The sequence below is a fragment of the Lingula anatina genome, chromosome 2 (assembly GCF_051362555.1).
Source record: "Lingula anatina isolate TDL-2025a chromosome 2, LinAna3.0, whole genome shotgun sequence".
NCBI lineage: Eukaryota > Metazoa > Brachiopoda > Lingulata > Lingulida > Lingulidae > Lingula > Lingula anatina.
In genome coordinates, this window is record NC_141768.1 from 36,931,498 (window position 1) to 36,956,258 (window position 24,761).

The 24,761-nt window shown below is 35.4% G+C and overlaps 2 protein-coding genes across 3 annotated transcripts in view; one reads left to right on the forward strand and one right to left on the reverse strand.

Annotated features, from left to right (window-relative positions):
• LOC106156631 (meteorin-like protein) lies at nt 1–23,612 on the forward strand. The gene is made up of 4 exons (XM_013531969.2): nt 1–433; nt 5,228–5,613; nt 17,186–17,242; nt 20,563–23,612. Exons 1-4 carry the CDS (start codon nt 312–314, stop codon nt 20,877–20,879), a joined length of 882 nt encoding a protein of 293 aa, XP_013387423.2. The 5' UTR covers nt 1–311; the 3' UTR covers nt 20,880–23,612.
• Nucleotides 21,122–24,761, reverse strand: part of LOC106156632 (diacylglycerol kinase epsilon) — a 22,486-nt gene continuing 18,846 nt past the window's right edge. Inside the window, exons 10-11 of one of the 2 annotated variants that reach the window (XR_015333280.1) lie at nt 24,556–24,742; nt 21,122–24,182 (exon numbers count right to left, since the gene is read on the reverse strand). The gene's annotated coding sequence lies outside the window, so the exon portion shown is untranslated. Of the gene's footprint in view, nt 24,743–24,761 lie in introns of both variants that reach the window. The other variant, XM_087007135.1, reaches the window with a different exon arrangement.

Here is a 24,761-nt window from a genome sequence, read left to right on the forward strand (position 1 = left end):
GCGTGTTGCAGGTCCTTATCGCGATGCCTTACGGGTGAGCGGGCGTATTCATATGGTGATTAGTGGATGAATGCGCCGACCAGATTCTTTAACGACCCTGACGCAGGACAGGCTAGGGAATTACTTTGCGTGTATTTGGCAATATGGACGCACACGTATGACAGAATGGGAGTCACTGTCCAGGAACTGTGTTTTTTTCGCGTATTGTGACGCATGTTGTCAGTTTCACTACTATTTACATCGACCGAGCTGCTGTTGACGTGTATTTTACATTGTGTTCCAAAAAATATGTCTAACTTAACACATCCACTATGAAGGTTTACTGGTGTGTTGTAGACTTGGCCGTAGAGGCCGTACTACTGTTTCTTTTGACTTTGACTACCAAGTCGACGGGACAAGTTTCTCATAAAGGACTATGTGATCATACCATCACGTAAGTACTCGTTTTAAGGAAATTGCCTACTGATTAAATTAAGTTTAATCAGGATTGAGAGTGCCTGTTGGTTAAAACATTAATCATTTTTTCATTAAGAAGTAATTGTAACTTGAAAATATTTATTCATGTTAAATCCAACAAATTTTAACTAAGTTTGAGGTAAAAAAATTAGTTCAAAAATGTAAGAAATATGTGTAAAATAGTGATATTAGTTACCAACCCATGCAGAACAGATTCTTCATTAAAAAAAGGATAATGAGTATGTGTAAGTAAGTCAAAGAAAAGTTTTCCATATTTTTCATCAATTTTCTAACTGGATACATAATCTAAATACTGTAATCATTGCGTGTACTGATGAAAATCCAGCTTAACCTCTCATTTCTAAGTACGGGTTTGAATAGCCATTGACTGAAAGTGAATGCTTCTTATGTAATTCATCTGATGAATACATCAACCCTGCCACTATGAATGCTAGTCTACTGTTCAAAATACTTGGTGCACACATAGTGAATACACACATACAAGAGAAATGTCATGTAAACTGTTCTGTTTTGGTTGTGATGCGTCCTCAAGACTAGACATGATGTAAGCTGTAATGATTTCCATTACCTGCCTTTGTGTACAATAACTGAGTTGTTCAAATGGCAGACACCTGTGTACAACAAACCACTTGTTGAGAAATATTGAGAATGTGGGATTGTGAAAGCCCTGCCCTGTCTATCACAGTTGGATGTGTTTTGTGGTTTCCTATCTTGAATATTGATTTTCCGTATTGCCTTTCTACTCCCCCTAAAATTGATCTTGTGTTAAGGAATGTCATTGAAGATGATATTTTAAGAAATAGAATAGCAAGGAAAATTGAGCCTAATGTAGGGTTTAGGTTGAACGCCATTACATTTAGCCAACAAAATGAGCCATCACTCTTTTTTTATGGGTTCAGGATTTAAAGGTCCAATGCTGAACAAATACGATCAAGTGGCCCTCATGTTTTCACCATGGTGTCCCCATTTACCTCTCTCTTCAGTGGGTTTAGTTGACATTCAATATATTTATCTTAGCCAGGTCTCCAGCAAATATTCGGTCCCATGGTATGTCATATCTTTTCTTATGAAAGGAGAAGGGCTGGTGATAAAGCAAAGATAGCATTAGGCTCATGTCACCTGTAAGGTGGCATGTCTGTACTTACAGATATACTATCACACCATTGGCTCCACTCTGTGGGCTTGATAACAAAATGTCTAGTGTTAATGTCTGGAATTAAGGTGCTAATTGAGATTTTTAGATCTAATTTTTTAATGGTTCGTTCAGCAGATTTAATGGATGGCCTATGGAGTTGTGCAAATTCCACTCTTAATCCAGTGGTGAATGACTATATCTGTTACCACAGAAAAAAGGGATAAAAACACCTGTAGAATAAGCACACAAAATGTTTCTTTATTTGCAGGTCAAGTCTGAGTTAAAATGCACCAAGTAATATTTATTCAGCAGTCTAAATAGTGCCAAGCTTATTGATCGTTGGGATCAAGATGAAGTAAATGAGCACTTCATGGTTAAAACACACATAAGACAGTTTCTAGAAGTTTACCCAAACCCACTGACCAAATAACAACTTATAATGTTGTATGACTAGTGCCATAATTTGATAGGGAATAGAAATTACTTCTGAATATAGGCATTGCATAATTTCAGATTTATCAACTTAAGGTGTAGGCTTTGTTATTTCTCTGTGTAAAAGCATTCTGTGAAGTATTAATGTGCATTCTTGTACATGAATTGAACTTTAGGCTTAGGGGGACTCAGTGAGGTGCAAAATTGGAAGAAGTATCATTTGTATGGAAGGATAATGCAATCTGTATATATGTATTAGTTTTCAAGGCCCAGAGGCCAGCTTAGGATTTACCAGCCTCTGTAAGAACCCTTCCTTGTTTTGTCAACCACATATTATTCCCCAAGAGTTGCCTGCTGTGCACAAATTGTTTTTTCTACAGTACATGCTTTAACAAAATGCATATTGATAGAATAGATTATGATCAGTGACAAATCTCTAAAATAAAAGTTTTGTGCTTTGTAGTTTTTTTAACAAATTGAAAATAAATTTTTGTCATATTTCCTTTGCATGTAGGATTAAGTACAGTTAGTGATAATATGCAGAAACATTGATGGGTACTATATAATCATTACCTGAAGTAAGGCTTATTAGAGATAAAACCGATATCAAGCACAGGTGCAATTAACACTGCATACAAAGACTTCAAAGATAACAAATTAAGCATCAGTGAGAATTCCATTAAGAAAACATGCAACAATGCTCAGTTTGTTCAGCTTGTGAACAATAATCAGCTTATTCCAGTGTCTTGTAAATTCAATGTCTGATGTTCTTTATTTGTAAGGAGCAGTAATTTTGTTTAAACAACTGATCAAACAAACAGCCTTACCTGGAAGCATGGCACCACTACCTTAGCTTTCTGTAAGAGGAACGTCCACAGTGGTAAAATAAACCCTTGATTTTATCCGCTGCATTTGACTCCAAGATTGAACATTTAATCTTTTTTCTTTGGTTCAGCAGCATTTAAAGCATTTTGTTCATTTTCTGCCTAATAGTTTTTCCATTTAAATACCTCATTTCTTGTTGAAAGAATTTATTGTAGAATATAAGTCAGAATTCACATTTGGAATATTTTTTGGTGGAATATGAGACAAAAAGAAAATATTTGAAATAATTTTCAAAGTTAATTATATTTTTACATGCAATCAAATTGATTTATTTTATTTTTCTTAATGGGGATTTTATATGGTGAAAAATTAAGTTCATTCATCAGGTTTTAATAAAAAGAGCATATAGCAGCAGTGCCCATCAATTTCAAAAATGGATAATATTTTATTTAGGAATATGCTTCAGAGTTCCAATGAATGAATGAACGTTGACTTTTCATTAGAGTAAAGAGAAGAAAGTTTAACTTATTGGAGATTTTGAACTTATGAAAATTAGAACTCCTTTGAGGGGTTGAACATCTGCACTTAAAAATTTCAATGCTAAAATCCCACACATGGAGCCAGTAGCACGGCAAAGACGGATCGTGTCAAGTCTTACTTCCCATTAGCTTTGTCCCTACCACATATTGATCTCAAAGAGTTATTACATCAAGGATTTCAAATTGAAATCTCAAGTATGGTCTCTTCATCTGAAAGGGAACCTCTTCAATTATAAACTGAAAAGATGTGTCCAAAATACTGTAATGGCTTTGCAAGGCACGTTAGCTTTTGTCGTTAGAAGTGCAACTGGCGCTAAAGAAAAATCGTTGGCGTAATGCAAAGACATGAACTGATGTAGGTCTACATGACTTTGAAGAATTTTCAAGTATTGATCATTGAGAACATGTGGGCTCTCTTTTTGAGGCTTTAATAATTAAGTGAGAAAATACTTAAAAGAGTTCTTTGATTTTTCAAGCAGGGGATTCTTGGATTGAAGTGTCTAGCATTTTCTTTAACATGTTTCTGAAGTGTTAACTACAGACTGGGGATAAGGAAAAAAAATGAGACAATCCAACGTAATCTTAGGTATTTTAGTTGTAGACTTGTCCCACTGAGAGAAAGGCTATTCTGACATGAAATGATTCCAAACAGAGTTTGAAAACACAAAAACATCGACAAACATTGCTGTAGAAACAGGTTTTAACCTTATCTCATTGGATCGTCTGCCAGGCTGTTACCAGCTTCTGTAAAATTTGAACAAGAGTATAACACCTGCAAGTGAGCAATACTTTGAAAGGTGTTTGGCATTAGAACTTTGACTGTAAAATTTGATAGAAATATATCACAATTGACTTCTATCTTGCTATCATTGTGTTTAGCTCAGTTATACACTTAAGACCATTTGTTGGAAATCAAACGCTTTGTATGGGAGATCTCACTTTTATGAGCGTATATAGAGACCCTAGTGATTTTTCAGTAAAGAGCATTTTGTGGTGCCATAAAACTAACAGAGCTATAGATTTTGGTTCACCCTCCTGTTTTTCCTTGGAGGTCCCATAACATTACAGCCTAGTTGAAGTAAGGAAAAGCTTTAGTCCTCTTTGAATTTTCTTTTAAAAGGTAGACGTTTACTTTTGAAAGTACTCTACACGCTCTGCAAAATAAACATGTGCTGTTTTTCTTTGCACCTGATTCATGCAGCAACAAATGCCTGATTAGAGATGGCTTTGTTCATTGTGTAGCAAACATCCAAAGAAAGTCCCTTTGTGAAATTTGCAAATATATTGCCAGGTAGACCAAATAATTCCAACTTATGATGAATTGGTAAACTACCGTACGCACACCCAAAGCTAATACGGCTTTCCGTGGCATGCCAGTACAAAATAAGCCATAAAACATGTTGTATTTACGAAAAAACATGTGGAGGGGTGGGGTTTAATAAAGATTCAATCAACTGAAAAGCTCATGTTACTCAGTATTACTGCAGTTGGCATTCCTACTGTAATTTTTTCCATGGTTGTTGCAAACCATGACATTATCTCCATCCTGTTGTTGTTGGCAAAATGTGATCAAAACAGCAAATAGAATCCATATTTTCTACATATTTTGCCATTCCTTTAAAAACCGCTTTGAAACAGAGAGTTGTTGAGTTTATTTGAAATATCCTAAGATAACAATATTTGGAGGTTGAGGGAAGGAGGGGTGTGTAACATCTGTAAACTGATATTAGTACTAATACATATGATTTTATTTTAGATTTTACTGTCAAATTTACCTTTATTTCAAATAATGATTGCCTTTACTTCTTTTTATTTTCAGGTCAGATTTAAGCTTATATCAACATGTGACTGATATCAGTGTAGACTGTGCTGAGGGACATATAGACTGGAGACAGCCATATGGGGCTTTAAGAATCACTATGACAGCCAGAAGAAAAAAGTCTCCAATGAGAGCATGCTTTTTGGCATCATCTATTCACAGCAGAGTCAAGTTTTCCCTTGAAGGACCAAAAGGCTTACAGTATATTACAATTCTCAATAACACACATTCTGACATTAAAAAAGAAATTTGTTTTGACTCAGACGATTCAGTTGTTTTTTTCGTTGAAGTCGAACCAAACTCAAGGACTTCCATTGCTGGAAAGCTACACATAGAATATGATATCCAAAAATTATACAATAAACTTACAGTCGACTCTATGGAGGGTAAGTATTTTTCTTCTTGACATTTTCAAATCTAAAAATAATTATATAAGAATGATTTATTTGTTATTATGAATTTGAACTCATGATTTGCCTGGGGGGTTGAAGAGTCATGTAGGTATACCAGGACAATTATTAACATGACATTTATGTGTTGCGGTGTGTCCACCCCTTGTTGTGCAGCTATCGTTGTCACCTCGGTGAAATTTAACTTGTCAGTGGAATTTGACAATGTTGGCATTCTCTTGGAAAACAAAAAGGCTTCCTACACCTCTTTCATGTTAGAGTACGTGCACTGGGAGTTGCTTGTGGTTGTGGGAGGGGAAGACTGATTGCACATGTAGTTTTCTGCTACTTTTTGGTGGAAGCCTTTCGTCAAATTTATTTTAACTTCAACCACCTTTGGCACTGATTATATCTTGATTCTGAACAAACAGAACAGGTCAAAACTAGAGTGCTGTAAATAACAAGTAACAGTCTTGCTCAGCAAGATATCCGTTGGAAGGAAGAAGTGGGTAATACATGACGGCAACCTTTTCGTAGTGACACTAGTAGGAGTTTTCCTTCAATCACCTGGTTGCTGGTCACTAAATTTGAGTCTCAGATTACCCATAAATCGCAAATGATTACAACTTTGTGGGTTTAAATACTGAATGCTAAACTTTTTAAACCCCCATCAAAGATATATCAGACAGATAACCATTTCCTTTATTGCCATAGTCTCCCCAGCTACAGCTCACTGGAGCCACTAACTGTGAAATGAAAAATTTTTAGTCTGACTCTGTATATTTGGATTTCTATTTAATGGGGGTGACACTACCTTTACATTTTCTTAAATAAACTCATCTCTTGTCATCTGTGATGAATTTTCATTTGTTTTTTGAGTGATCATCTGTCAAGTTGCCCCAATATTCTTTGTTTTTATCTCAACCTATTGCTTGACTCCTCTCATTTGCCTGTTTCTCGCCAATCTGGGCCAATTGGTTATGTGTTGTTCTATTGTAATGTATGAAAAACTACTTGTCAGTGCATGCTGAAAAAGTTGCATGACAATTTAGAATTTGGGATATAATCTGGTAGCGGATGGTACTGTTGAACAGTTGATCTAAAAACATGAGGCGGAAAATTGCTCAGGTGTTCTAAAGCGACTGCATGTCAAATGGTTACATGCAGTCAAATGGTTACAGTGGTGACATTACTATAGTTTATCACAAAACATTCCTATTTCCTTTTCTTTATTTTTTTCATTCTCTGAACTGACCTATGTTTTTAATAATCTTTTTGGAATATTAAATGCACCACTTGTTTGTATGTGGAATAAACAATTAAGAAGCCTGTCTCAAGTGACCTTTAATCGGGAGTGCATTTATAACTACTTAACAGTGATCTTCAGTGCATGTAATGGCCATTCCACATATAATTTATGTTTATCACACACCCTGTGCCTGCAAAGCAGAAAGAAAATGTATTTGGAAAGCTTTCCCTGATTTTTTTTTTACTTTGAACAAGGAATTGTTCACCGCAAGCTGGGTTGGAAATCACCAAGTGTTACTACATCTTGTGGGCACAGTGTGTTCTGTTGAAATTCCTGGAGAACAGGCCACTTGTTTCCACATTCTTAGCATGTATTAAGTAGAGCCACTTGTTTCTCATAACCATTCAACAAATGTGTGAAGGACAGGTATGCAGGCTTTTAGTTGAAAAAAAAAATACTTCTTTCCTCGAGCACAATACTTGTTTGTTGCAGTCCTAGACCCATAGGTCACCCGTCTGAAGTTTGATGGGCATACAGTAGATAAGCACGATAAATTAAGCTTGTTTGTTGATTTAAAATTTTGTTTGTCCATTCATTCCTTTTGGTGTAATACTGTGTTAAAAGTTTTCAAGTTGTAGGTGTTCTAGAAATAGAATTCAAGTACATACAGATGGGTTGGACTGAAACATTATGACTTCCAGAATTAATGATACCTAAAGAATTTTGTTAAAGTTTCAAAAGAAACCATCAAATTCTTTGTTGGAGAGGGCTTTACTTTTGAGTTGTATTTTTAGCTCAACATGGTAGAATTTAATGAAGGGCAGGTTTTCTTAAATTTTGATACACACCTAATAAGTTTTTTTCTGTTTATTCATCACATTTGCTTGATGAATGACTTAGTAATTATTGGGAGCTCAAATTTTCACCCTGGTTGAGAAGGGATTATAAATTAGGGGGTCTTTGATGAACACCTATGCCAAGGAACTTTGGGCTCGGGTTACAGAATATAGGGATTGTTGAGCTTATTACTTACAAATTTTGATCAAATTAGAACTGTTACAACCTGGGGGTCCCCCAATTATACCCAGATCACGGGGTTGAAGATAAAGTCTGACAAGGGTGACAACCTTCAGTGACTCTTAAAAATCTGAATGGGGATATGCTTGTCTGGGTTGCTCTGCTGTCATTAGAAAAGGTGAGAAAAATAGAAACGATGTTGGCCACCCTGAGAAGTAGACCCCATGCATGGTCCCCTTATTATCCTCCCTCATCTTCAGCATCACAACATTTTGTTCGACGCTTAATGAGGGCTCTAATGAGAGCTAGACGCTTTGTCCAGTCAAGGTTTAGATGATAAAAGACCAAAAGATAGCCTCATACCCACCAGCTTATGATTGTCAGACCTTGCTTATTTTTCATTATAATAATAATGTGAAGAAATTTGGGATGCTTGCAACAAAGGTTCAGGGTCACTTCATTACTGATAAAAATATTTGAAAGATGAATGAATTGTGAGTTTTTCAAAGGACTTGCAAAAATTGGGTAACGCCCACTTTAATCTAATGCCTTAATGCAGATCCTGTGTGATTAGTTTCATCCTATCAATTCTGTTTTATTAAATTTCTTTTGGATAAAAGGTTTACGCCTGTTGGTTCTTGCATGTTTTACACCTTGGTGGAGATTGATGGAATATTCATACCATGGGCCAGTACAGAAATACCCTGTTATTCTACCACAATGGTGTGAGATGCAGCTTAGTGTCACAAAGCATTTATGTCTTAGAATAGTAGTAATACAAGGAGGATCAAACCATTTATTAGTGCCTAAGTGCATACATTTTGAGTTTGTGGCCTTCTTTCATACCTGTTACGTCGATCTCGATTGTAACCTGTTTGAAAGCCCTCCTAATTCAAATTAAAAGGTTATGGTAAAAATTGACATAGTTGTTTTTGTTGTGTACAAAAGGATTTGATAAGATTTTGACATTGATTCCCTGCTGTTTACTATAATTGTAAAACCAACTGGCTATACATATATTAACTTTCCCTGAAGGTATGTCAAAAAAGAAATAAAATGTCTTGAAATTACTGAAGTGATAGCAATTTCACCAGCAGAAGGTTCAGAAGTCTTGCGGCTATGTTATTATGGGATATTATGGACAATGGCTTGCCTAGTTAAAGCAGGTGAAAAAGAGGCACCCACATAACTACTTTAGACTGTAGTTGTTATAGTTTCCACTTTATACTATTGTTATTTATTACTTTCTGATATCTTAATAAGCTGTACCCGTAGGAAAGTTTCTGGTTCAGTTGACATCTTACAAAGGATACTTTGCAAAGGTGGAATATTTTAATCTTCAGGTATGGTTTAAAGTCACTTTAAAGAATTATTCCACTTACCTTGGAGATTTCATTCCCTTATAAAACCTGAATAGATATGAACCTGAAAAGATACAATATTGACTGTTTTTCTCTTGCTATTAAACTTGTGTTATAAGATGCATCATATTTGTTTATGTTGGAAGATAGACCATTATGCTTGTGCTTCTTGTTCATTCACAAAATCCATCAAAACTGACAATGAGCACCTGACTTAAAAAAGACAACTTTGAGATAAGGTAATGGTTTAAGTCCTTGTCCAAGTCCAGAACTAGTGAAAAAGGGAACTAATTATGGGATCAGTTTTCATTGTCCACCTGTCTACCTTCAGTTATCTCTCAAGATTCTGTCTGTCCAATTTCCCTCTGAAACCTTGGAGATCAGCACCTATATTTTGCTATGGTCTAAGGAGAGTTGACTGGGGTGCAATACAATCTGGAGGCATTTCCAGAGTAAACATTCTAGGTTTTTAATCAGCCCCCAGGAGAGTTGAACAGATAACTAGCTTTTATTTTTGTCAACTGTTTTTTGTCAAGAGAAGACTACACAGATAACTTCATAATTTTGAATAGTGAAATGTTTTAGTTTTTTGTCTGCAGAAAAGATGACAGTTTACAATCAAATTTCACAACCTCAAGTACTTCTTTAAAACGTTTCTGTTTTATTTCATCTCAACAGTAATTCAAAAAGTGCCAAAACATTTTTGTTGTGCAAGTGCATTTGTCAGATTTATGGCTGAGGAAATTCTGTTCGATAGCCATGTCTGTAAAATCACCAGTTATCTTTTGTGGATCGCAATTTTCAACTAGCTGTCTCCAGATTATGAATTCTCACAGTAAGTTTCCAAAGATGAAATGTACTGATTATGCCTCCTGATGTGCAAGAGTTGTTCTCTGTTTGAGTCAAAACCAGAGTAATCCACAGTGCACACCCTTGTACACATGTGGTTTTCAAGTATTAAATCTCTTTATACAAAAGTGCTTTTTGGAGCACCATTGATTATAGGCCTTCTCACTTTGATTGCAAAAACTAGGATGGATCAAACATATTGTTTAATAGAATGTGGCAATGGTTTTGAAGTGTTCAAGTCCTTTTCATGGCTGTGATATTGTCAAGACTACCTGATTATAGACCTTCTCATTTTGATTGCCAAAAAAAGTAGGATGCATCAAGCATATTGTTTAATGAAAGGTGGCAATGGTTCCAGTTTGGCGAGGAGTTTTTGCAAAGGGGAGGAATAGCTGTCATGTGTCCCTTACAAAGTTCCCTTGTTCAGAAACCAAGCTCCTGCAGAACTCACTGTCACATCAGTCTGTTTGGTACTTCATCAAACTGCTTGAAAATGGTGATTTGATGCAGGAGCCATTGTGGTGAAATTGCACTGCAATTTAGTTCTACCATCTTAAGGGCTTATTCGTTGGCAGCATCAGCAGCAGGGATGCAGCCGACATTTTGTTCATCCTCATAGTATCTTATAACATAATAAGGCAAGCAATTTCTTGAGGAACAAAAGAAAAAACCTTGCTTAATTTTTATCTGTGGACCCTTGGGTGGGTGAAACAGAGAAGGGACTTGTGACCAGCTGATACCAGTTAGTTCAATGAATAAATCAATTCAGGGGCTGAATAGAAATTGGTCCTACATAAATTGGAAACCTGGTGATAAAAGATATCAGTATCTTTTTTTCTTAACCAATTATGTATGCCCCCTTGGGAGACTCAATTTTTCTTTCCATAGAATTAGACATAACATTAAGGTTCTTTCCATAGAATAAGACTTAACATTTGGGACCTCCATTTAGAATATTTAGAAAAAGAAATGCAATGTTTCAATTTTATGTGATGGTGGTTGGCAACCCATTTGTATCATTTAATTTTCTCAAATGTTAAAGTCCTTGTGTGGTGAACTCTAATCAGCTTTTTGCTTTGCTTTCAAGAGATGTGTTTTGATTAGTTAAAGCAATATGAGAATCGGAGCCCTCCCAATAAGTGGTACATGCTTCCAGGTGTCAATATGGGCCATGTGCAACCTTCTCATTAGATCTTTGCACTTTATTACAGGGGGAGGTGGTAACAATTGCACAAAGAATTCATGCCTATGGCTTGTACCTGTTCATTTTAATCAACTTTCAGAGTTGATAGATAAAACCTCAGTCTCAAAAGAATATCTGCTGGCAGTGTTGCAAGAGATGGGCACCGCCCTTTGCTTAGTTGTGTGAAGGACAAACTAGAATGATGAGGCTGGACCAGAACTTACTTTATTGTCTCTTTGTCATTTAATCAACTTGCCAAGTTAATAAAAAATTCATTCTCTGAAGAATATCTTTGTCGGCAGTGTTCCAAGAGTTACTAACTTCCCTCAAGCTTTGTTGTGCAGAGGACATCAGTTTTATGCTGAGTTGATGAGGCTGGACATGGGCTTATTAAAGTATCATAACAATTAATGTAGTGTTGCCCCCCTGTTTGTTCCTGGAGGCAGTGTTTTGTGGGTTGGGATGATGCTCTCTGTTATTTCACTGACGTTTAGATTTAGTACAGGTGATTTATTGTATTTGGTAGAATTGGGGGGGGGAGGGGTGAGAAGAGAGGAGGTGGGAAGGTAGATAAGATGATTGGCAGTTGGAAGGGCATTTTACTGATTTTATTTGAAAATATTCAATTTGTCCTTACAGCAAAAGTACAGCAAGCTATAATAAAACACTTTTCTTCTCTGAGTGTCATTTTATTACACTGTGACAGCATCATTATTCTCAGATGACAGCAAGGATGAAAGTTGCATTTTGCAAGCACCTGGACGAAGGATATTTTGGCACACATACCAAGTTCCATAGGTGGCTGACAGTGGCAGTAGCAATATACTAGCATTTGATTAGAGCCAAGAATGCCAAGAGCTTGGTTTTATCAAAGACATCCTTGCCAACTGCCCTGTGGAACGGAAGTCTGTACTTGAATAGGGTGTAAAATGATGAATATTTAACAGACAAAAGTGTCTGAGAGGAAACCTTCCAGTGGGGGCTTGTCAGTAGTCCCAAATCACACGTGATTGAATTCTTTCCCACAGCTTGTGAATATTGATTTTTGGTGACAAGGCTATCTTTGGGTTCTGACACCTACACCTACATCCTGTGACCCCTGATTACATTATATTGACATATTCTACCTCTGATGGCCAGCTATCACCTTCAAGCCTTGGGAACATTTTAGGTCTCACAATATGGTTATAATAATTATATGCAATCATTAATTGATTGGTAGATTCTTATTGCACGTATCTGATAATTGTCTTGTAATGAAATTGTCAGGGACAAGTAATGTGTCATATTTCTTGACTTTGATTTGAGGACAGTCAGGTGATATATTTCTCCTAAAGTGACCAATGTAGAAATACACTAACATTTTGCTAATAGCTTCTTGAAGAGATTATCAGTCTCTAGATTGTTTTCATTATGAACAGTCTGGTACAAAATTATATCCATTGGCACATGTCAAACTCAGGGATCATCTGGGCACATGTTGTAATTGAAAGAAAGTCATAATAAGGGAACACTGTTATGGCAAGTCTGTTGGAAGTATATGACACATTGTTTTCTTATTTTGATTGTAATCAACATCTACCCCGAATCTCTTAGCATGGTGCAGTCAAAACTGATGACTTCCAAAAACAACAGGTCCATGTGCTGGCGGCAGCTTTACTTGGTGCATGTGTTGAATAATAAAATGTTCTGTATGTCCAAAAATGATGTTTTAATTAATCATTATTTGGATAGCATGACCTCTCAAATAATAAGGGAACAAGTATTGCAACTCTTATCTGAATATAATGAACAGTACAGACAAACACCTAACAGAAAACAAAAACTTTGTATCAAAACCCATACTTTATTATGGACTCTAACTGCTTGTTTCCAAAAACACTTTGATATATAGATTGCCTATCTGGCTGTTTCCCATGAAGTTTTGAAATGGCTATTGCAAAATTGATATCAACAAAACCCTACAGATGATGGGTTGTTAGGTAAGAGAATATGATGGCCCTAGATTTTGTGTGCTATTATTCCTTAGGAACTTGGTGGTGGTCTAGATGTCTCACCTTATCCAGGTCCCACATTGTGCAATGCTTGTTTTTGCAGAGTCTCAAGTTTTGTCTACTCTCTTTCCAATTAATTACCAGTGGACACATACAAATCAGGATACCACATATCTGGTTTGTGAGGAGTCATAACAGAAAAGTTAATATCCAGTGCCAGACATTTAAATGGGGGCCCATTTTAATGGTTACAAATGAGGAACCCAGGGTTTGATTAATCTCCTCTCCCTAAGGTGCTGAAGATAAGAGACTTTGAGTCTATACTTGGACAGAGAATAACACTGGCCACTGTTTTTCTGGGGAAATGATATATGGCCATTGAACATGGAACATGTCAACTTGTTGAAGTTTGTAGTTCTATTTTTGTCATTGCTTTGGCTAATAGAGTGACCTCTAAATTGTATTGTCTGCAATGTATAAGCACAAAACTTTAAAGCCTCAAATATCAAATTGTTTTCAAAACATCTGTAGACATTGGATTTATTAACCTGCTGTACTATGTAAATCCTGATATCAAAGGCAATGGCTGGGGTGGCTGTGACCCATGATGCTTTGAACCACTAACTACTGACCCATCACATGGACCTTGTGCCTGGAGGAAAGACAATATATGCTGGTCACACTCATACCTGGAGGTCAGCTGAGTGAATTGAACAGACTGACCAGAACTGCCCAGGATTAACTGAAAATATCCCCAAAATGAACAGAAAATGCTTTGATTAAAAGTCTACTTTACAGTTGCATTTATTTATTTTTTTCTATTTCCTTGTCTTTGTTTGTCTTACTGACTTTAAAGAAGGGGTTATGATATTTTAAACTGATGATAACTTAAACTGATGTTGACAGTTGAAGAAATGAATAGAAAAGAAATAAGCTATGGGAGGGTAGAGTTACACCAGTTTTGTTCAGAATAACCATGCAGAGAGAGGGAAAAAAGATACCCCTGTATGTTTGAGGCATGAAATCAATGGTTCACTAACAGGGCTCTGCTTTGAGTGCTTAAAAACATGTAGGGTCCCCTTCATTGATACTGGTCTCCACTGGGTTCTAATGAGATTGGTTTCAGTTTGAAAAGAATGAAAAAAACTAGTATGAATAACCAAATATCTGCAGGTCAAATGATGGAATTCTTGATCTGTCAGATGGCTCGTATTGTCTGTGGGTATTTTGAGATCTAGTTATGCTGAATTTTTTTCCCTCTTTTCTTTTATTGAGTATGCTTGCGGGATTACCACACGTGCCGCCAACCAGATTCAATTACTGGCATTCTTCGAAACTCCTGCCTTAACATGTTATTGTGGATTAAAATTCAACCGAGAATTGTAATTGGTTTCGCGTGTGTGGAAATTTCTTTCTAGGTGAAAAAAAATTGCTTTTCTCTCAGTGATAGAACTGTCCTTGCCCTCCTTGATCATGAAGAGCCTTTCTGTAGACATACACTGAAATTATTAAACCACATGTTACTGTGAAGTGTGTGGTCTGTTTTACTGATCTTGTCATCAGCAACATCAAAGAAAGGACAGAGAGATGGTTTTGATCATAGTTGTAGTATTTTAGTTTGGTTGGTCCCTGGATTTGTTTCCTATTCTCTGGGACACTCCCTAACTTGTTTATTACATCCATTTTGAAACGTCCCTGACTGCAGTTTGGTCTTGTTTAGTCTTCTCTTGTAGGAGAGTGTCCGTCTTTTTACGACCAAGATTATTTGCCCCATGGAGATGAGGCAAAATGGAAAACACAAGCATCTCTCTTTTAATATATATTTCAAAACCGAAAAAAAGAGATAAAGAATATAAATAAATCTCTGAGCAAAAAAAAAAAAAAAATGCCATTAGGAACTAGAAGTATGGCATTTGTGCATTAAGCACAGGCTTTTCAGCAGCTGCCTTTTGCCAGCATGTTTTTGCTTACAATTTATATATTTCTTCAGCTTTCAGCAAGTTTACATCTTGTGCCAGCCTGATTTTGTCATGGCTGTAATTAAAAGTCCTAGGGCAGTTACTGGTATTCTGGTATTCATATCTTGAAAGCACACTGCATAATATTAGCTGATAGCTTAAGGAAGAGATGTCTTTTCTAGTTATGCTCTATTATGATGTTAATCTTGAATAATTAAGGCGCAACAATGCATATCCAATCTAAAGTGCAATCTAAATGTTTTGTTAAAGACATATTTAATCGGTACATATTTAGATAACATATCAGGACTGGAGTTCACAGTGTGCATTTGAAGTTAAAATTGCTCTCATTATAAAGCGACTCTTTATTCACCAGACCTGAAAGTCTATTGTACAAAGAGCATTCTGTTTTTTAAAACAGTGTAGACTTTCACAATAGGGACTGCACATGTTTCTTGACGGTGGAGATAAAAAGAAATCAATACTAGAGTCTAATAATGAGCTGTTTTCTCTGAATAAAAACCAATGTGATTATGTGACTGGTTTCTGATATAGGTTTCATTTAATCTAAACATGAATTAAGAACTTGTTAAAGAAAAGCTAAAGGTCACTGGAATAATAGTCTATAATTTCTCAATTGAAATGGATTTTTCTGGATCACCAAATTGCGTTTATCTGGATGGTTTCCTCTGCGTATTGTCACTTTTTACCAGCAGTAATTGCAATGACAAGACATGAAAAACATTAAGTGACTATTGATATCAGAGACATTCACCTCTGCACTGAAGATTCATTATTTTCTTCCTCTAACTAAGGTATATATATGTGTGTGTATTTAAAACTTTTTCTTTAACGGGTAAAAATGCACAGCTGGGACCCCGCTCCTCTCTCTAACAGAAAAGTTTCCTAATATATATCTATAGAATAACCTTTTGTTGATGTTAAACTCTGGTACATATAATGGAAAAGTCACAGAGCATTAGTTTCATGGCATGTGTAAATCTAGCTGCAATCATTTGTGTGTGAAGGTGATATTTGAGGTGCTTTATGCTGGTACTGAGTGGATTTTCCCTGCATTAGGCATCACATCTCCCATACTCGTGTCTTTGAACATTTTTAGATGCGCTTCATCATCTGACAAGATACCAGTTCTCATCTTTATGCTTTTTTTTTGGTCAAGGTGAAGGCATTTGTTTGATTATAAAGGTGGAAAAATAATAAATTATTCCATATACCCGCATCTTTATATCTTATTTCCTTTTGTGGCATGGAAAAGTTTTTTCTTCATGAGAAAGGTGTTCTAAATGTGAATAGGAAGCAAATATTTATTTAGAAATAAAGAAAAACTTGAAACTAACAGCTTGCCATGTTTCATAAAATTATATTGTTGACAAAAAAGATGTTCTTTTAGGAATTAACTTGAATTTTAAATAAATTAGCTCTTAAAATTGCATTTCTTGAATTTTGAATAAAAGTTTTAGAATACAACTGGGAATTAGAATGCAATTACTAGTCCCATAAAATGTTTAAAAATTTGAAGGATTGTATTTGAACAATCTTATTACAAAAAATCTTATGGCCAACATTGAGCAATATCTAACACGGGTACATTTTGTGGGACCGAAACTCAAATGTTAAAAGTCTTGTAATTGTGATGAATAGAGGTATTTTCAGGTGTTAAAAGTATTGTATATGTCATCTGCTGTTTTTGAGAGAAAGTTTATTTAGAAAATACAGCACAGTTTTGATTAAATAACAAACCATGGCAAAGTTAGCAACTGCTTCACAACATCAACAAGCAGCAAAATTTCTTTTATTGTCACAAGAAAAATAATATGCTAGACTCATGAAAATTATTAGGCAGGTGCCAATCAATAGTTACAGAACATTTTGTAACAGATACATATTCAGCATACTTCTAGTTCATAAAATAAAATGGATGTCATTTTTATTTTCAGAGTGTCGACCATGTACAGATGAAGAATTGTTAAATGCGTATTGCTCAAGTGAATATGGTAAGTTGACTATTTTTGTTGTTTGAAGTGTTGCTGTAACTGCTCTGTTATACATACACTTTAGACCTGTTTCCACTAGAAATGAACTGGCCTGATTTAGTGCAGTCATTTTAACAGCACAAAACTGCATCATTTTGTATTTGATCAAATTAGTCTTCCTACTAAATTATTGCTTACTAAGTTAAACTAACACATCCTTTCTGGAAACATGCCTCAAGTTTAACTGCTTGGCAATGTTATTTGCAATTCTTGGGGCCAGTTTTAGCAGTCAGTTGCACACTCATTAAACATACTTTCATAAATTAATCAAATTATTGCTTTCTTTATCTCATGCACCAATCTATGTTATAAGTAGGATATTATTTTAGAAGTAAAAACTGCCCATAATAAACTCAAACTGAAAAATATGCACCGGTACCTCTTATGATCTTGGCTTTATTTTGAAAAAATGATACACAATAGTGACGAAACTGTTGTTATTACTTTTCCATCTTTTGAGAAGATATTATACAAAGTTTGTGCAGCCAGCTGCACACTTTAAACTGAGGCTCCTTTCAATTGTTTGCTTCAATGCACAAAACCTTTTTTTCTCTTATATTTACTGGTCCTGGCTTGACATATAGCAGAACTAATGTCTGTATTTAGTTCAGAAAAGACCCATGAATGCCTGTTTAAGGTTCTTTAAATGCCTCTTGTCAATCTAAACTTTCAAATACTGAAGAATTACTTGCATTCAGGCCAAAAGCAAAGGAAATCAGGCATTTTTTATTGCATTCTCTGTCTGGTAATTTAACCCTGATTACAAAAATACTCTGAAGTAACTTTATGAGGGAGGGACCTGGTTGTTACATTTTTGAACAATAACTTGACATGAAATATTCCAGGAATTATTAGTATAATGATAAATTCACATTGGAAGTTTTGTCAAAAATTCCTTTACATCATATTTGAGCCCCATTTTAGCTTAGCTATTGAGGTGAAATCTATCCACCACCTCACTTTACCCAGATGGTATTCTGTTTACAGCTGTTTATCTTAAAAGAAGCATCAATCTTTGAACTGGTAATCAAATTTGAAATTTTCTGGATAAAGAGTTTATGTGCAGCATGCAAAAAGTATTTTATTCATTAATTTGGCATTCTGCTGTGCTAAACATAGCAGGATCTGGGTGATTTGTTTCAGTTTGTGAATGTGTCATTCCAAGGTGCCTGGATATAAACCTATGGTGTAATCTTTTGGGGATAAGGAAACCCCCTTCTGTGGCAATGAATTGAGCAATTAATCCTCATAGCTGGTCAAATCCTTAAACTGTGAAGCTGCTAATAGGTGTATCAGTATGTTTATTGTTGGTGTTCCCTTGGTGTCAGTAGAAAAAAGATTGCCAGAGGATGAAAGATTGAGTCCTATCACATGCTCCTTCAACATATAAAATGATATTGACATTTTATATCAATTTGATATTTTTCTCGCATGTAAGTCAGAAAAAAGTTTCTGTCCTTTTGTGCCTGAATTTTAAACAAAGTAAATGTGATAATTTATGTAGGTTGATTTTGGCGGGAATTGGTCGCCACAACATGTGGAACAAACAGTAACTTTGGCAAGTCATTTTAAAAGGAAATATGGACATATTTCAAATAACAATAAAACCAAATGAGAAAATTTCTTTACCATGTGTTTCACAAGTGTGACAAGAAATTATTTTTTAGCAAGATGCCCAATTAACAGTCATCAAGCTGTCATTTTCTTCAGGATAAAAGTAATCTTATAATCAACTACTATCAAAATTACTTGATTGGCAGATTTCCTGGTCATTCTTGGTAATTTAGGTGAAAATCCATCATAATTATGAAAACTAAACCAATCCTGCATGCACTTCCATGTAATTTAACAACTCTATAAATATGGCATTAGGGATGTGCTCCCTGGTCTTAGATAATTCATTGTTGTATGGTCATAGTTTGTTCCACTGCCAGCGGGGACTCCAGGCTGTCAGATTAAGCCTATTGTGCAGGTAAACCACAGGTGGTTGGATTTTACATGCAGCGTCTTGTAAATCTGGCAAAGGGACATCATACTTTTCATAATAGTCTTGTTCTGCCTCATACTTTTGGGATTGTCACGGCATAATTCTGTTGATGTAAACTTGTTGGTGTCCTGTCTTATTTATGTGGTCCGGAAGATTATAAAAAAAAACCTTTAAAAGAACTTGAACAGTTGCCCTTGTAGTTACCACTTCACACTTAAGACCGGGGAGGTCAAATATAGCAGCACTTGATTTATTAAGAGGAGTCTTTTATGGTAGTTTTGAATTCATCTCAAAATTAAGCTGCTTTATTGAAAACACATTCCATCCTCCATATCATAAGAGGGCTGATAAAAGGTGGACAGGTGAACCCCATGTCCCTGTCCAAATTCCTTTGATCACTTGCCACTCTTATTAAGTTACAAAAATCAAGAGATTATGTTGGCTCTGACACCAAGGAAAATTCATTAAGAAATTGAAGCTGACAGTCATGTTTAATTTAATCAAGCAGAGATACACAGCATTTCTCCTTGATGTACCTTATTAAAATAATGTTTCATTTGACTTTTATTATATTCTGCATGTTACTTTGGGGTGTTTTCATGCTAGGGGTTGTTTTGTATGCTCAGGGTTGACCATTCTGTAGTAGTTAACCTATTAGCCTTTTGCACTGTGTGCACCTCTTAATAAAAATAAATAGTCAATTGGACCATGTGTGCAGCTGATGGCCAGAGTATAAACACACAAACACTGGAATTTCAGGGGGCCTAGTCACTCTCTGCAGTTTGTCATGTGTCATATTAAAAAGCAGGTGCTGATTTTATTAGAAAAGCTCAATAAAAGTCTCAGCAATTAAATTGGAAAGAATGCTTGCTGTCAAGGAAGTGAATTGTTCCCTGTTACTGTGAAGCATATAGAAAAAAAAAACAAAGGAATGACAAAAAAAAAAAAGAAAATGTAATTCAGTAGTAAAGTTGGTCATGTTTTTATAAACTAGTCTAAATCAGAGCCAGATGTTGTTGTGCCTTTTGTCCTGCCAGGCTTGGGCACGCTTATAAGTTCAGAACCACCCATGTCTCACCTTTTACAACTGACTTTGCTGGTGGACTTTTTTTTTTAAACATAAAATGCCCAGAAAACAACACCAACAAAAATTGGAATAGAAAATAATTTTCAGAAACCAAGCCTGTAACTACTTCTTAACTGAAAGTCATGTTTATGTTTCTGAAAATCATTGATAAGATATTAGTTTGCTATGAAAGAATCTTAAACTTAAATTTTTTTTTATTTTTTCCAGTTGTGATAGGTGCTATGGAGAAGGTTGAAAATAATCAAGAACTGGAAGAAACAACCATGCATCTTCAACTTGCCAGTGTAGTTCGACAGAAAATCACAAGGTTTAAGCGCCAATCCTTTCATGGGGACATAAAATATACAGGCTCTGTGGTAGCGCCTTTAAAATGTGGCATCCGCCATGGAGAAGGAGACTTTCTGTTCACAGGAAGAATGCGTTTAGGAAAGTTGCGGTTGCAGTGTGCGCCTTTACTAAAAGACTGGGAAAGGTTAAAACACCAAGCAATAAAACAAGGAATATATCCTTGTCGACTTGACTGACAAAGACGGAACAAGCATCCCACTGTCCCAACAAAAAGGGGTGCTGTCTGCAAGAGAAGAGATTATGAAGTTTTCCAAAAGGACAATAAGTGCCCCCCGGTTTTACGATAAACCGACTGCTGACTGTGCTGAAGTAGAATATGAGAAAATTGATATATTGAAACACAATGGGAAAATTTATCAGTCCCCTTTCATGTGACCCAGTTGGACATACTAAATGATCATCAAGGGGGAATTCAATATCACCACCCAGTGTTGGGTAAAAGCTAAAATATTGTCACCATACGTCTTCAGGGAGGTGACAAAAAAAGACCAAATTGTTCCTTGCTGTCAAGACCAGACAAAAAGAATGCCGAAGAAAAAATGAAATTCCATCAGCTTATAAGAGGATTCGGCTCTAATGAGAAAATGGACCTTAAAAAGTTGAAGAGGCCATAGAAGAGCTCATTGGGAGATCCAGACGCCCATATTGTCCTTTTGAACAAATAGTCCTTAAGAGAACAAAAGGCTGTTGTGAGCAACTGGCCAAGACTCCTCATCTTCAAGATTTTTGTTGACGGGATATTGCAACCGAATCCCGCCAACATATTCAGTAAATGGGAGATCAAGCTGGTGGCCAATAAGTTATCAACACCACACAAAAGATTGGACTATTTTGAAATAAGAAATTTGTCTTTTAATGACATTTGAGATCAAATATCCACTCTAAAAATTGTCAAGTAAAAAGGTGCCAAAATTGAGACTGATTGAAAATCCACTCCAACATTCAAGTTGTTGACCTTGGTTGTGAGTTATAGACTTCTCCTCTGAAGATAAGAGGCATTTTACTGCACACTGGCAGGATAATTGTGCTGTATAGACTTCTCAATGATGGGAACAAAGCATTTTCCAATACATTTGTATGAATCAGAATTTTTATCTGCATTTATTAGCTTGTAGGGCCCCTTTAACAAGGGACCCAGCACCGAGGCTCTCCAATCAGCTTGTCATATTCAAACTGCCTTATTTATTACAAGTGGTCTGTGGTTTTGAATTAGTGTGCCCATTTCATATTTGACTGCAGCAATTCCAGACAAATATGACATATGAAATGTCATAGTCACCTTTCTTTGGGGATGTTGTGATTGATGTGTCTTTGAATATGTGTGCTTAGTTACCACTTGTGTGAGTAGTAATATGGATCGGCAGTAATTTGGGATTGATTGTGACCAGTGTTTGAGTTCTGACTGTCACTTGAAATAACCCACCATTTCTCATTTGATAAATTTTGTGATTCATCCCTAAGGTGACTGTTTAGAGTATGACACAAATTTGATTAGTCTTATTGCATTGGTGCTATTTGCCTTGTAAATAATGTTGTATAAAATGCAAAATGTTGTAAATTGTACATAATCTGTAAAATATGTAAGAGGATGTGTGAAAGCCCAACTGCTCTGAGTAGTGGGAAAATATTGATACTAGTTATGGTAGGATTTGTCATGAAAATGATACATTCCGTTGAGAAGATTTATAGAAGCTCCATACTTCTCAAAAGATTCACTTTGAATAATTCCATCACATTTTCATTACAGTTTCACTTCAAATAGAAAGCAAGCTTTTCCCATATAAACTTACGAGCACAAATTATGGCTACTACCTAAGTAATAATGAGAAATCATAACTGTCTTTTTTTCCTTGTCTTTTTAAGTTAAACCATGACCCAGTAATACTGGGTTTGAGACAGGTTGTTTTAGATTTTTTGAAGAATAAGCTCTATGTTATGCACCTATCAAAATTGAGATATGTGTCAACTTGTCATGACATTTGTGGTACTAATAGCTTGATTATGCAGCATTTGTGTGTCTGGGTTACTTGTGACTGCAATTTGTCACTGAAATGACTTTTGAACTTCGCTCAGTTTTATTCCAAAGCAGAATTGAAATGCTCCTAGTAAGCTTTTTTTTTTTTTTTTCGTTGCACCATTATTGATAGCATAATTCAGTTGTCAAATTTACATTGCATTTAGAAAGCACTCCCTGCCAAAATAGGCTAGTTGCATTTAAATGTTTGAGTGATCTGCTGCCAGCGGTCCTTAGTTTCCTTTTCATCTCTTTTTAAATCTTTGTTGTATGTTGTATCTCATCAATATAGTTGACATTTTATTGCATTTAGAACATTTCTATTGCATTAGAATTTATTCACTGCCAAAGTGGAATTCTGTTGAAGTGTATGGAGTTTAAGCACTTTTGCATTTAACTTGGTAGTTCCCTGGTAATTTTTTAAGAACAAATTATTTTGCATTTAAATTAATAGATACAGTACCAAAAAGGGGTACTTTATAAATGTTTTACCACTGCATGTCATCAAATTTTACCCTTCTTAAGAGTCATTTTGACAACTTAAAACATTCTCTTTAGTCTTGTGCATCAAAGTGAGTCTTGTGAATATTTTGTTAATGTTATTTTGTCTTAAATTTTAATAAGTTTAGTGCTCCTTATAATACAAAGGCTCTTTCCCAGTCCTCATTCAATGAAGTTTGTCCCAAATAAGTTACTTTATTTTTTTGGCGAAAGATTCCCAATTATGTTTTTGACTGTACATGGAAAAAGAATTTACACAATAAGTCATTATATAAATTGGCAACATTCATTGTATATAATCTTATTTTTGTATAAAGATCACTTAAGTGAATGGTGAAATCCACAAAATGTTATACAGAATTAATGATAATAAAAATATTTAAATTTTGAAAAAGTGTCCATATTGATTTTGTAACCATTTTTTTTATATATATTAATCTTTCAACAATCTGTCTGCCTTGCAAAGTCATCATTTTTTTTTCTACATTACCACATTCTTGTGTCATGTCAAGTAGATTAACACCTTCAAGCATGCAATAAATTTTGAATTACTACTGCATGGAATCATAATGCATTCATCAACATAAAAAACATTGCATAATCTCGTGCGAGGTGTAATTAATAAAATGGCTATAAAAACATGCCACTATTTTCAGACACACAGCGTAACGCCACTTAATTATACATATCATATATCTTTCATGTCTCATCCTATTCAGTGGCATAATTCCAATTTTCGAGACCTGATACCAGCAGCACGGATCACAAACTTTGCCCAGAGCCAAGAGTTTCTCAACTCCTTATTGTGCTGTGACACTTCCCCGACAGCATGACTACAAATGACACCACCTACCTGGATCAGAATTTCTGCTGGCTTTCTTTCAGTCTTGAATGAAAACCCCTATAGCAATTTTCAGTGGAAGGTCTAGCACTAGCTCGGGTCACAAGTTTAGATGACTTTTTTCTGTATTGAATAAAAATTCCCAAAGGCAAATTTAGTTGCATGTCTGGATTTTTACCTGTAAAATGTTAAGTTAGAATGTTTTCTTTTTCAAATATTTCATTTCTGAATAAATTTTATTATGGACAAAAGGAATATTTGAAAATTTCTAAAGACAAATATTTTTCAAGTTATAATTTTTTTTTCAAATATACATAAAAGCATACAGATTGAACCAGTTCATTTGAGATCAAATTTCCCATGATTTGCAACGTTATTCGATATTTGAGAGGTGATTTTATCAAACTGCATCACTTAATTGCCAAGTTGCACAGCTAATAAAGCCATAGCATGTAAAAACTAAGAGCGCAAAAGAAAAAAGATTTCTGGTAGTCACCAAGGTTGATCTTGTGGCATCCTTCTGTGAACAATGCACCACACAACAATGAAACTGCCTCGAGAGTCCAACGAACAACAACACAAAAAAGCCTGCATACTTTCTAAGTACACCTGTAACTGGCAGTAATCACCCACGCTGACAAATGCTGCGGGACAAAATTCTTTGCGAATGCACTGGATGGTTTCTGATTTAAAAAAAAAAAA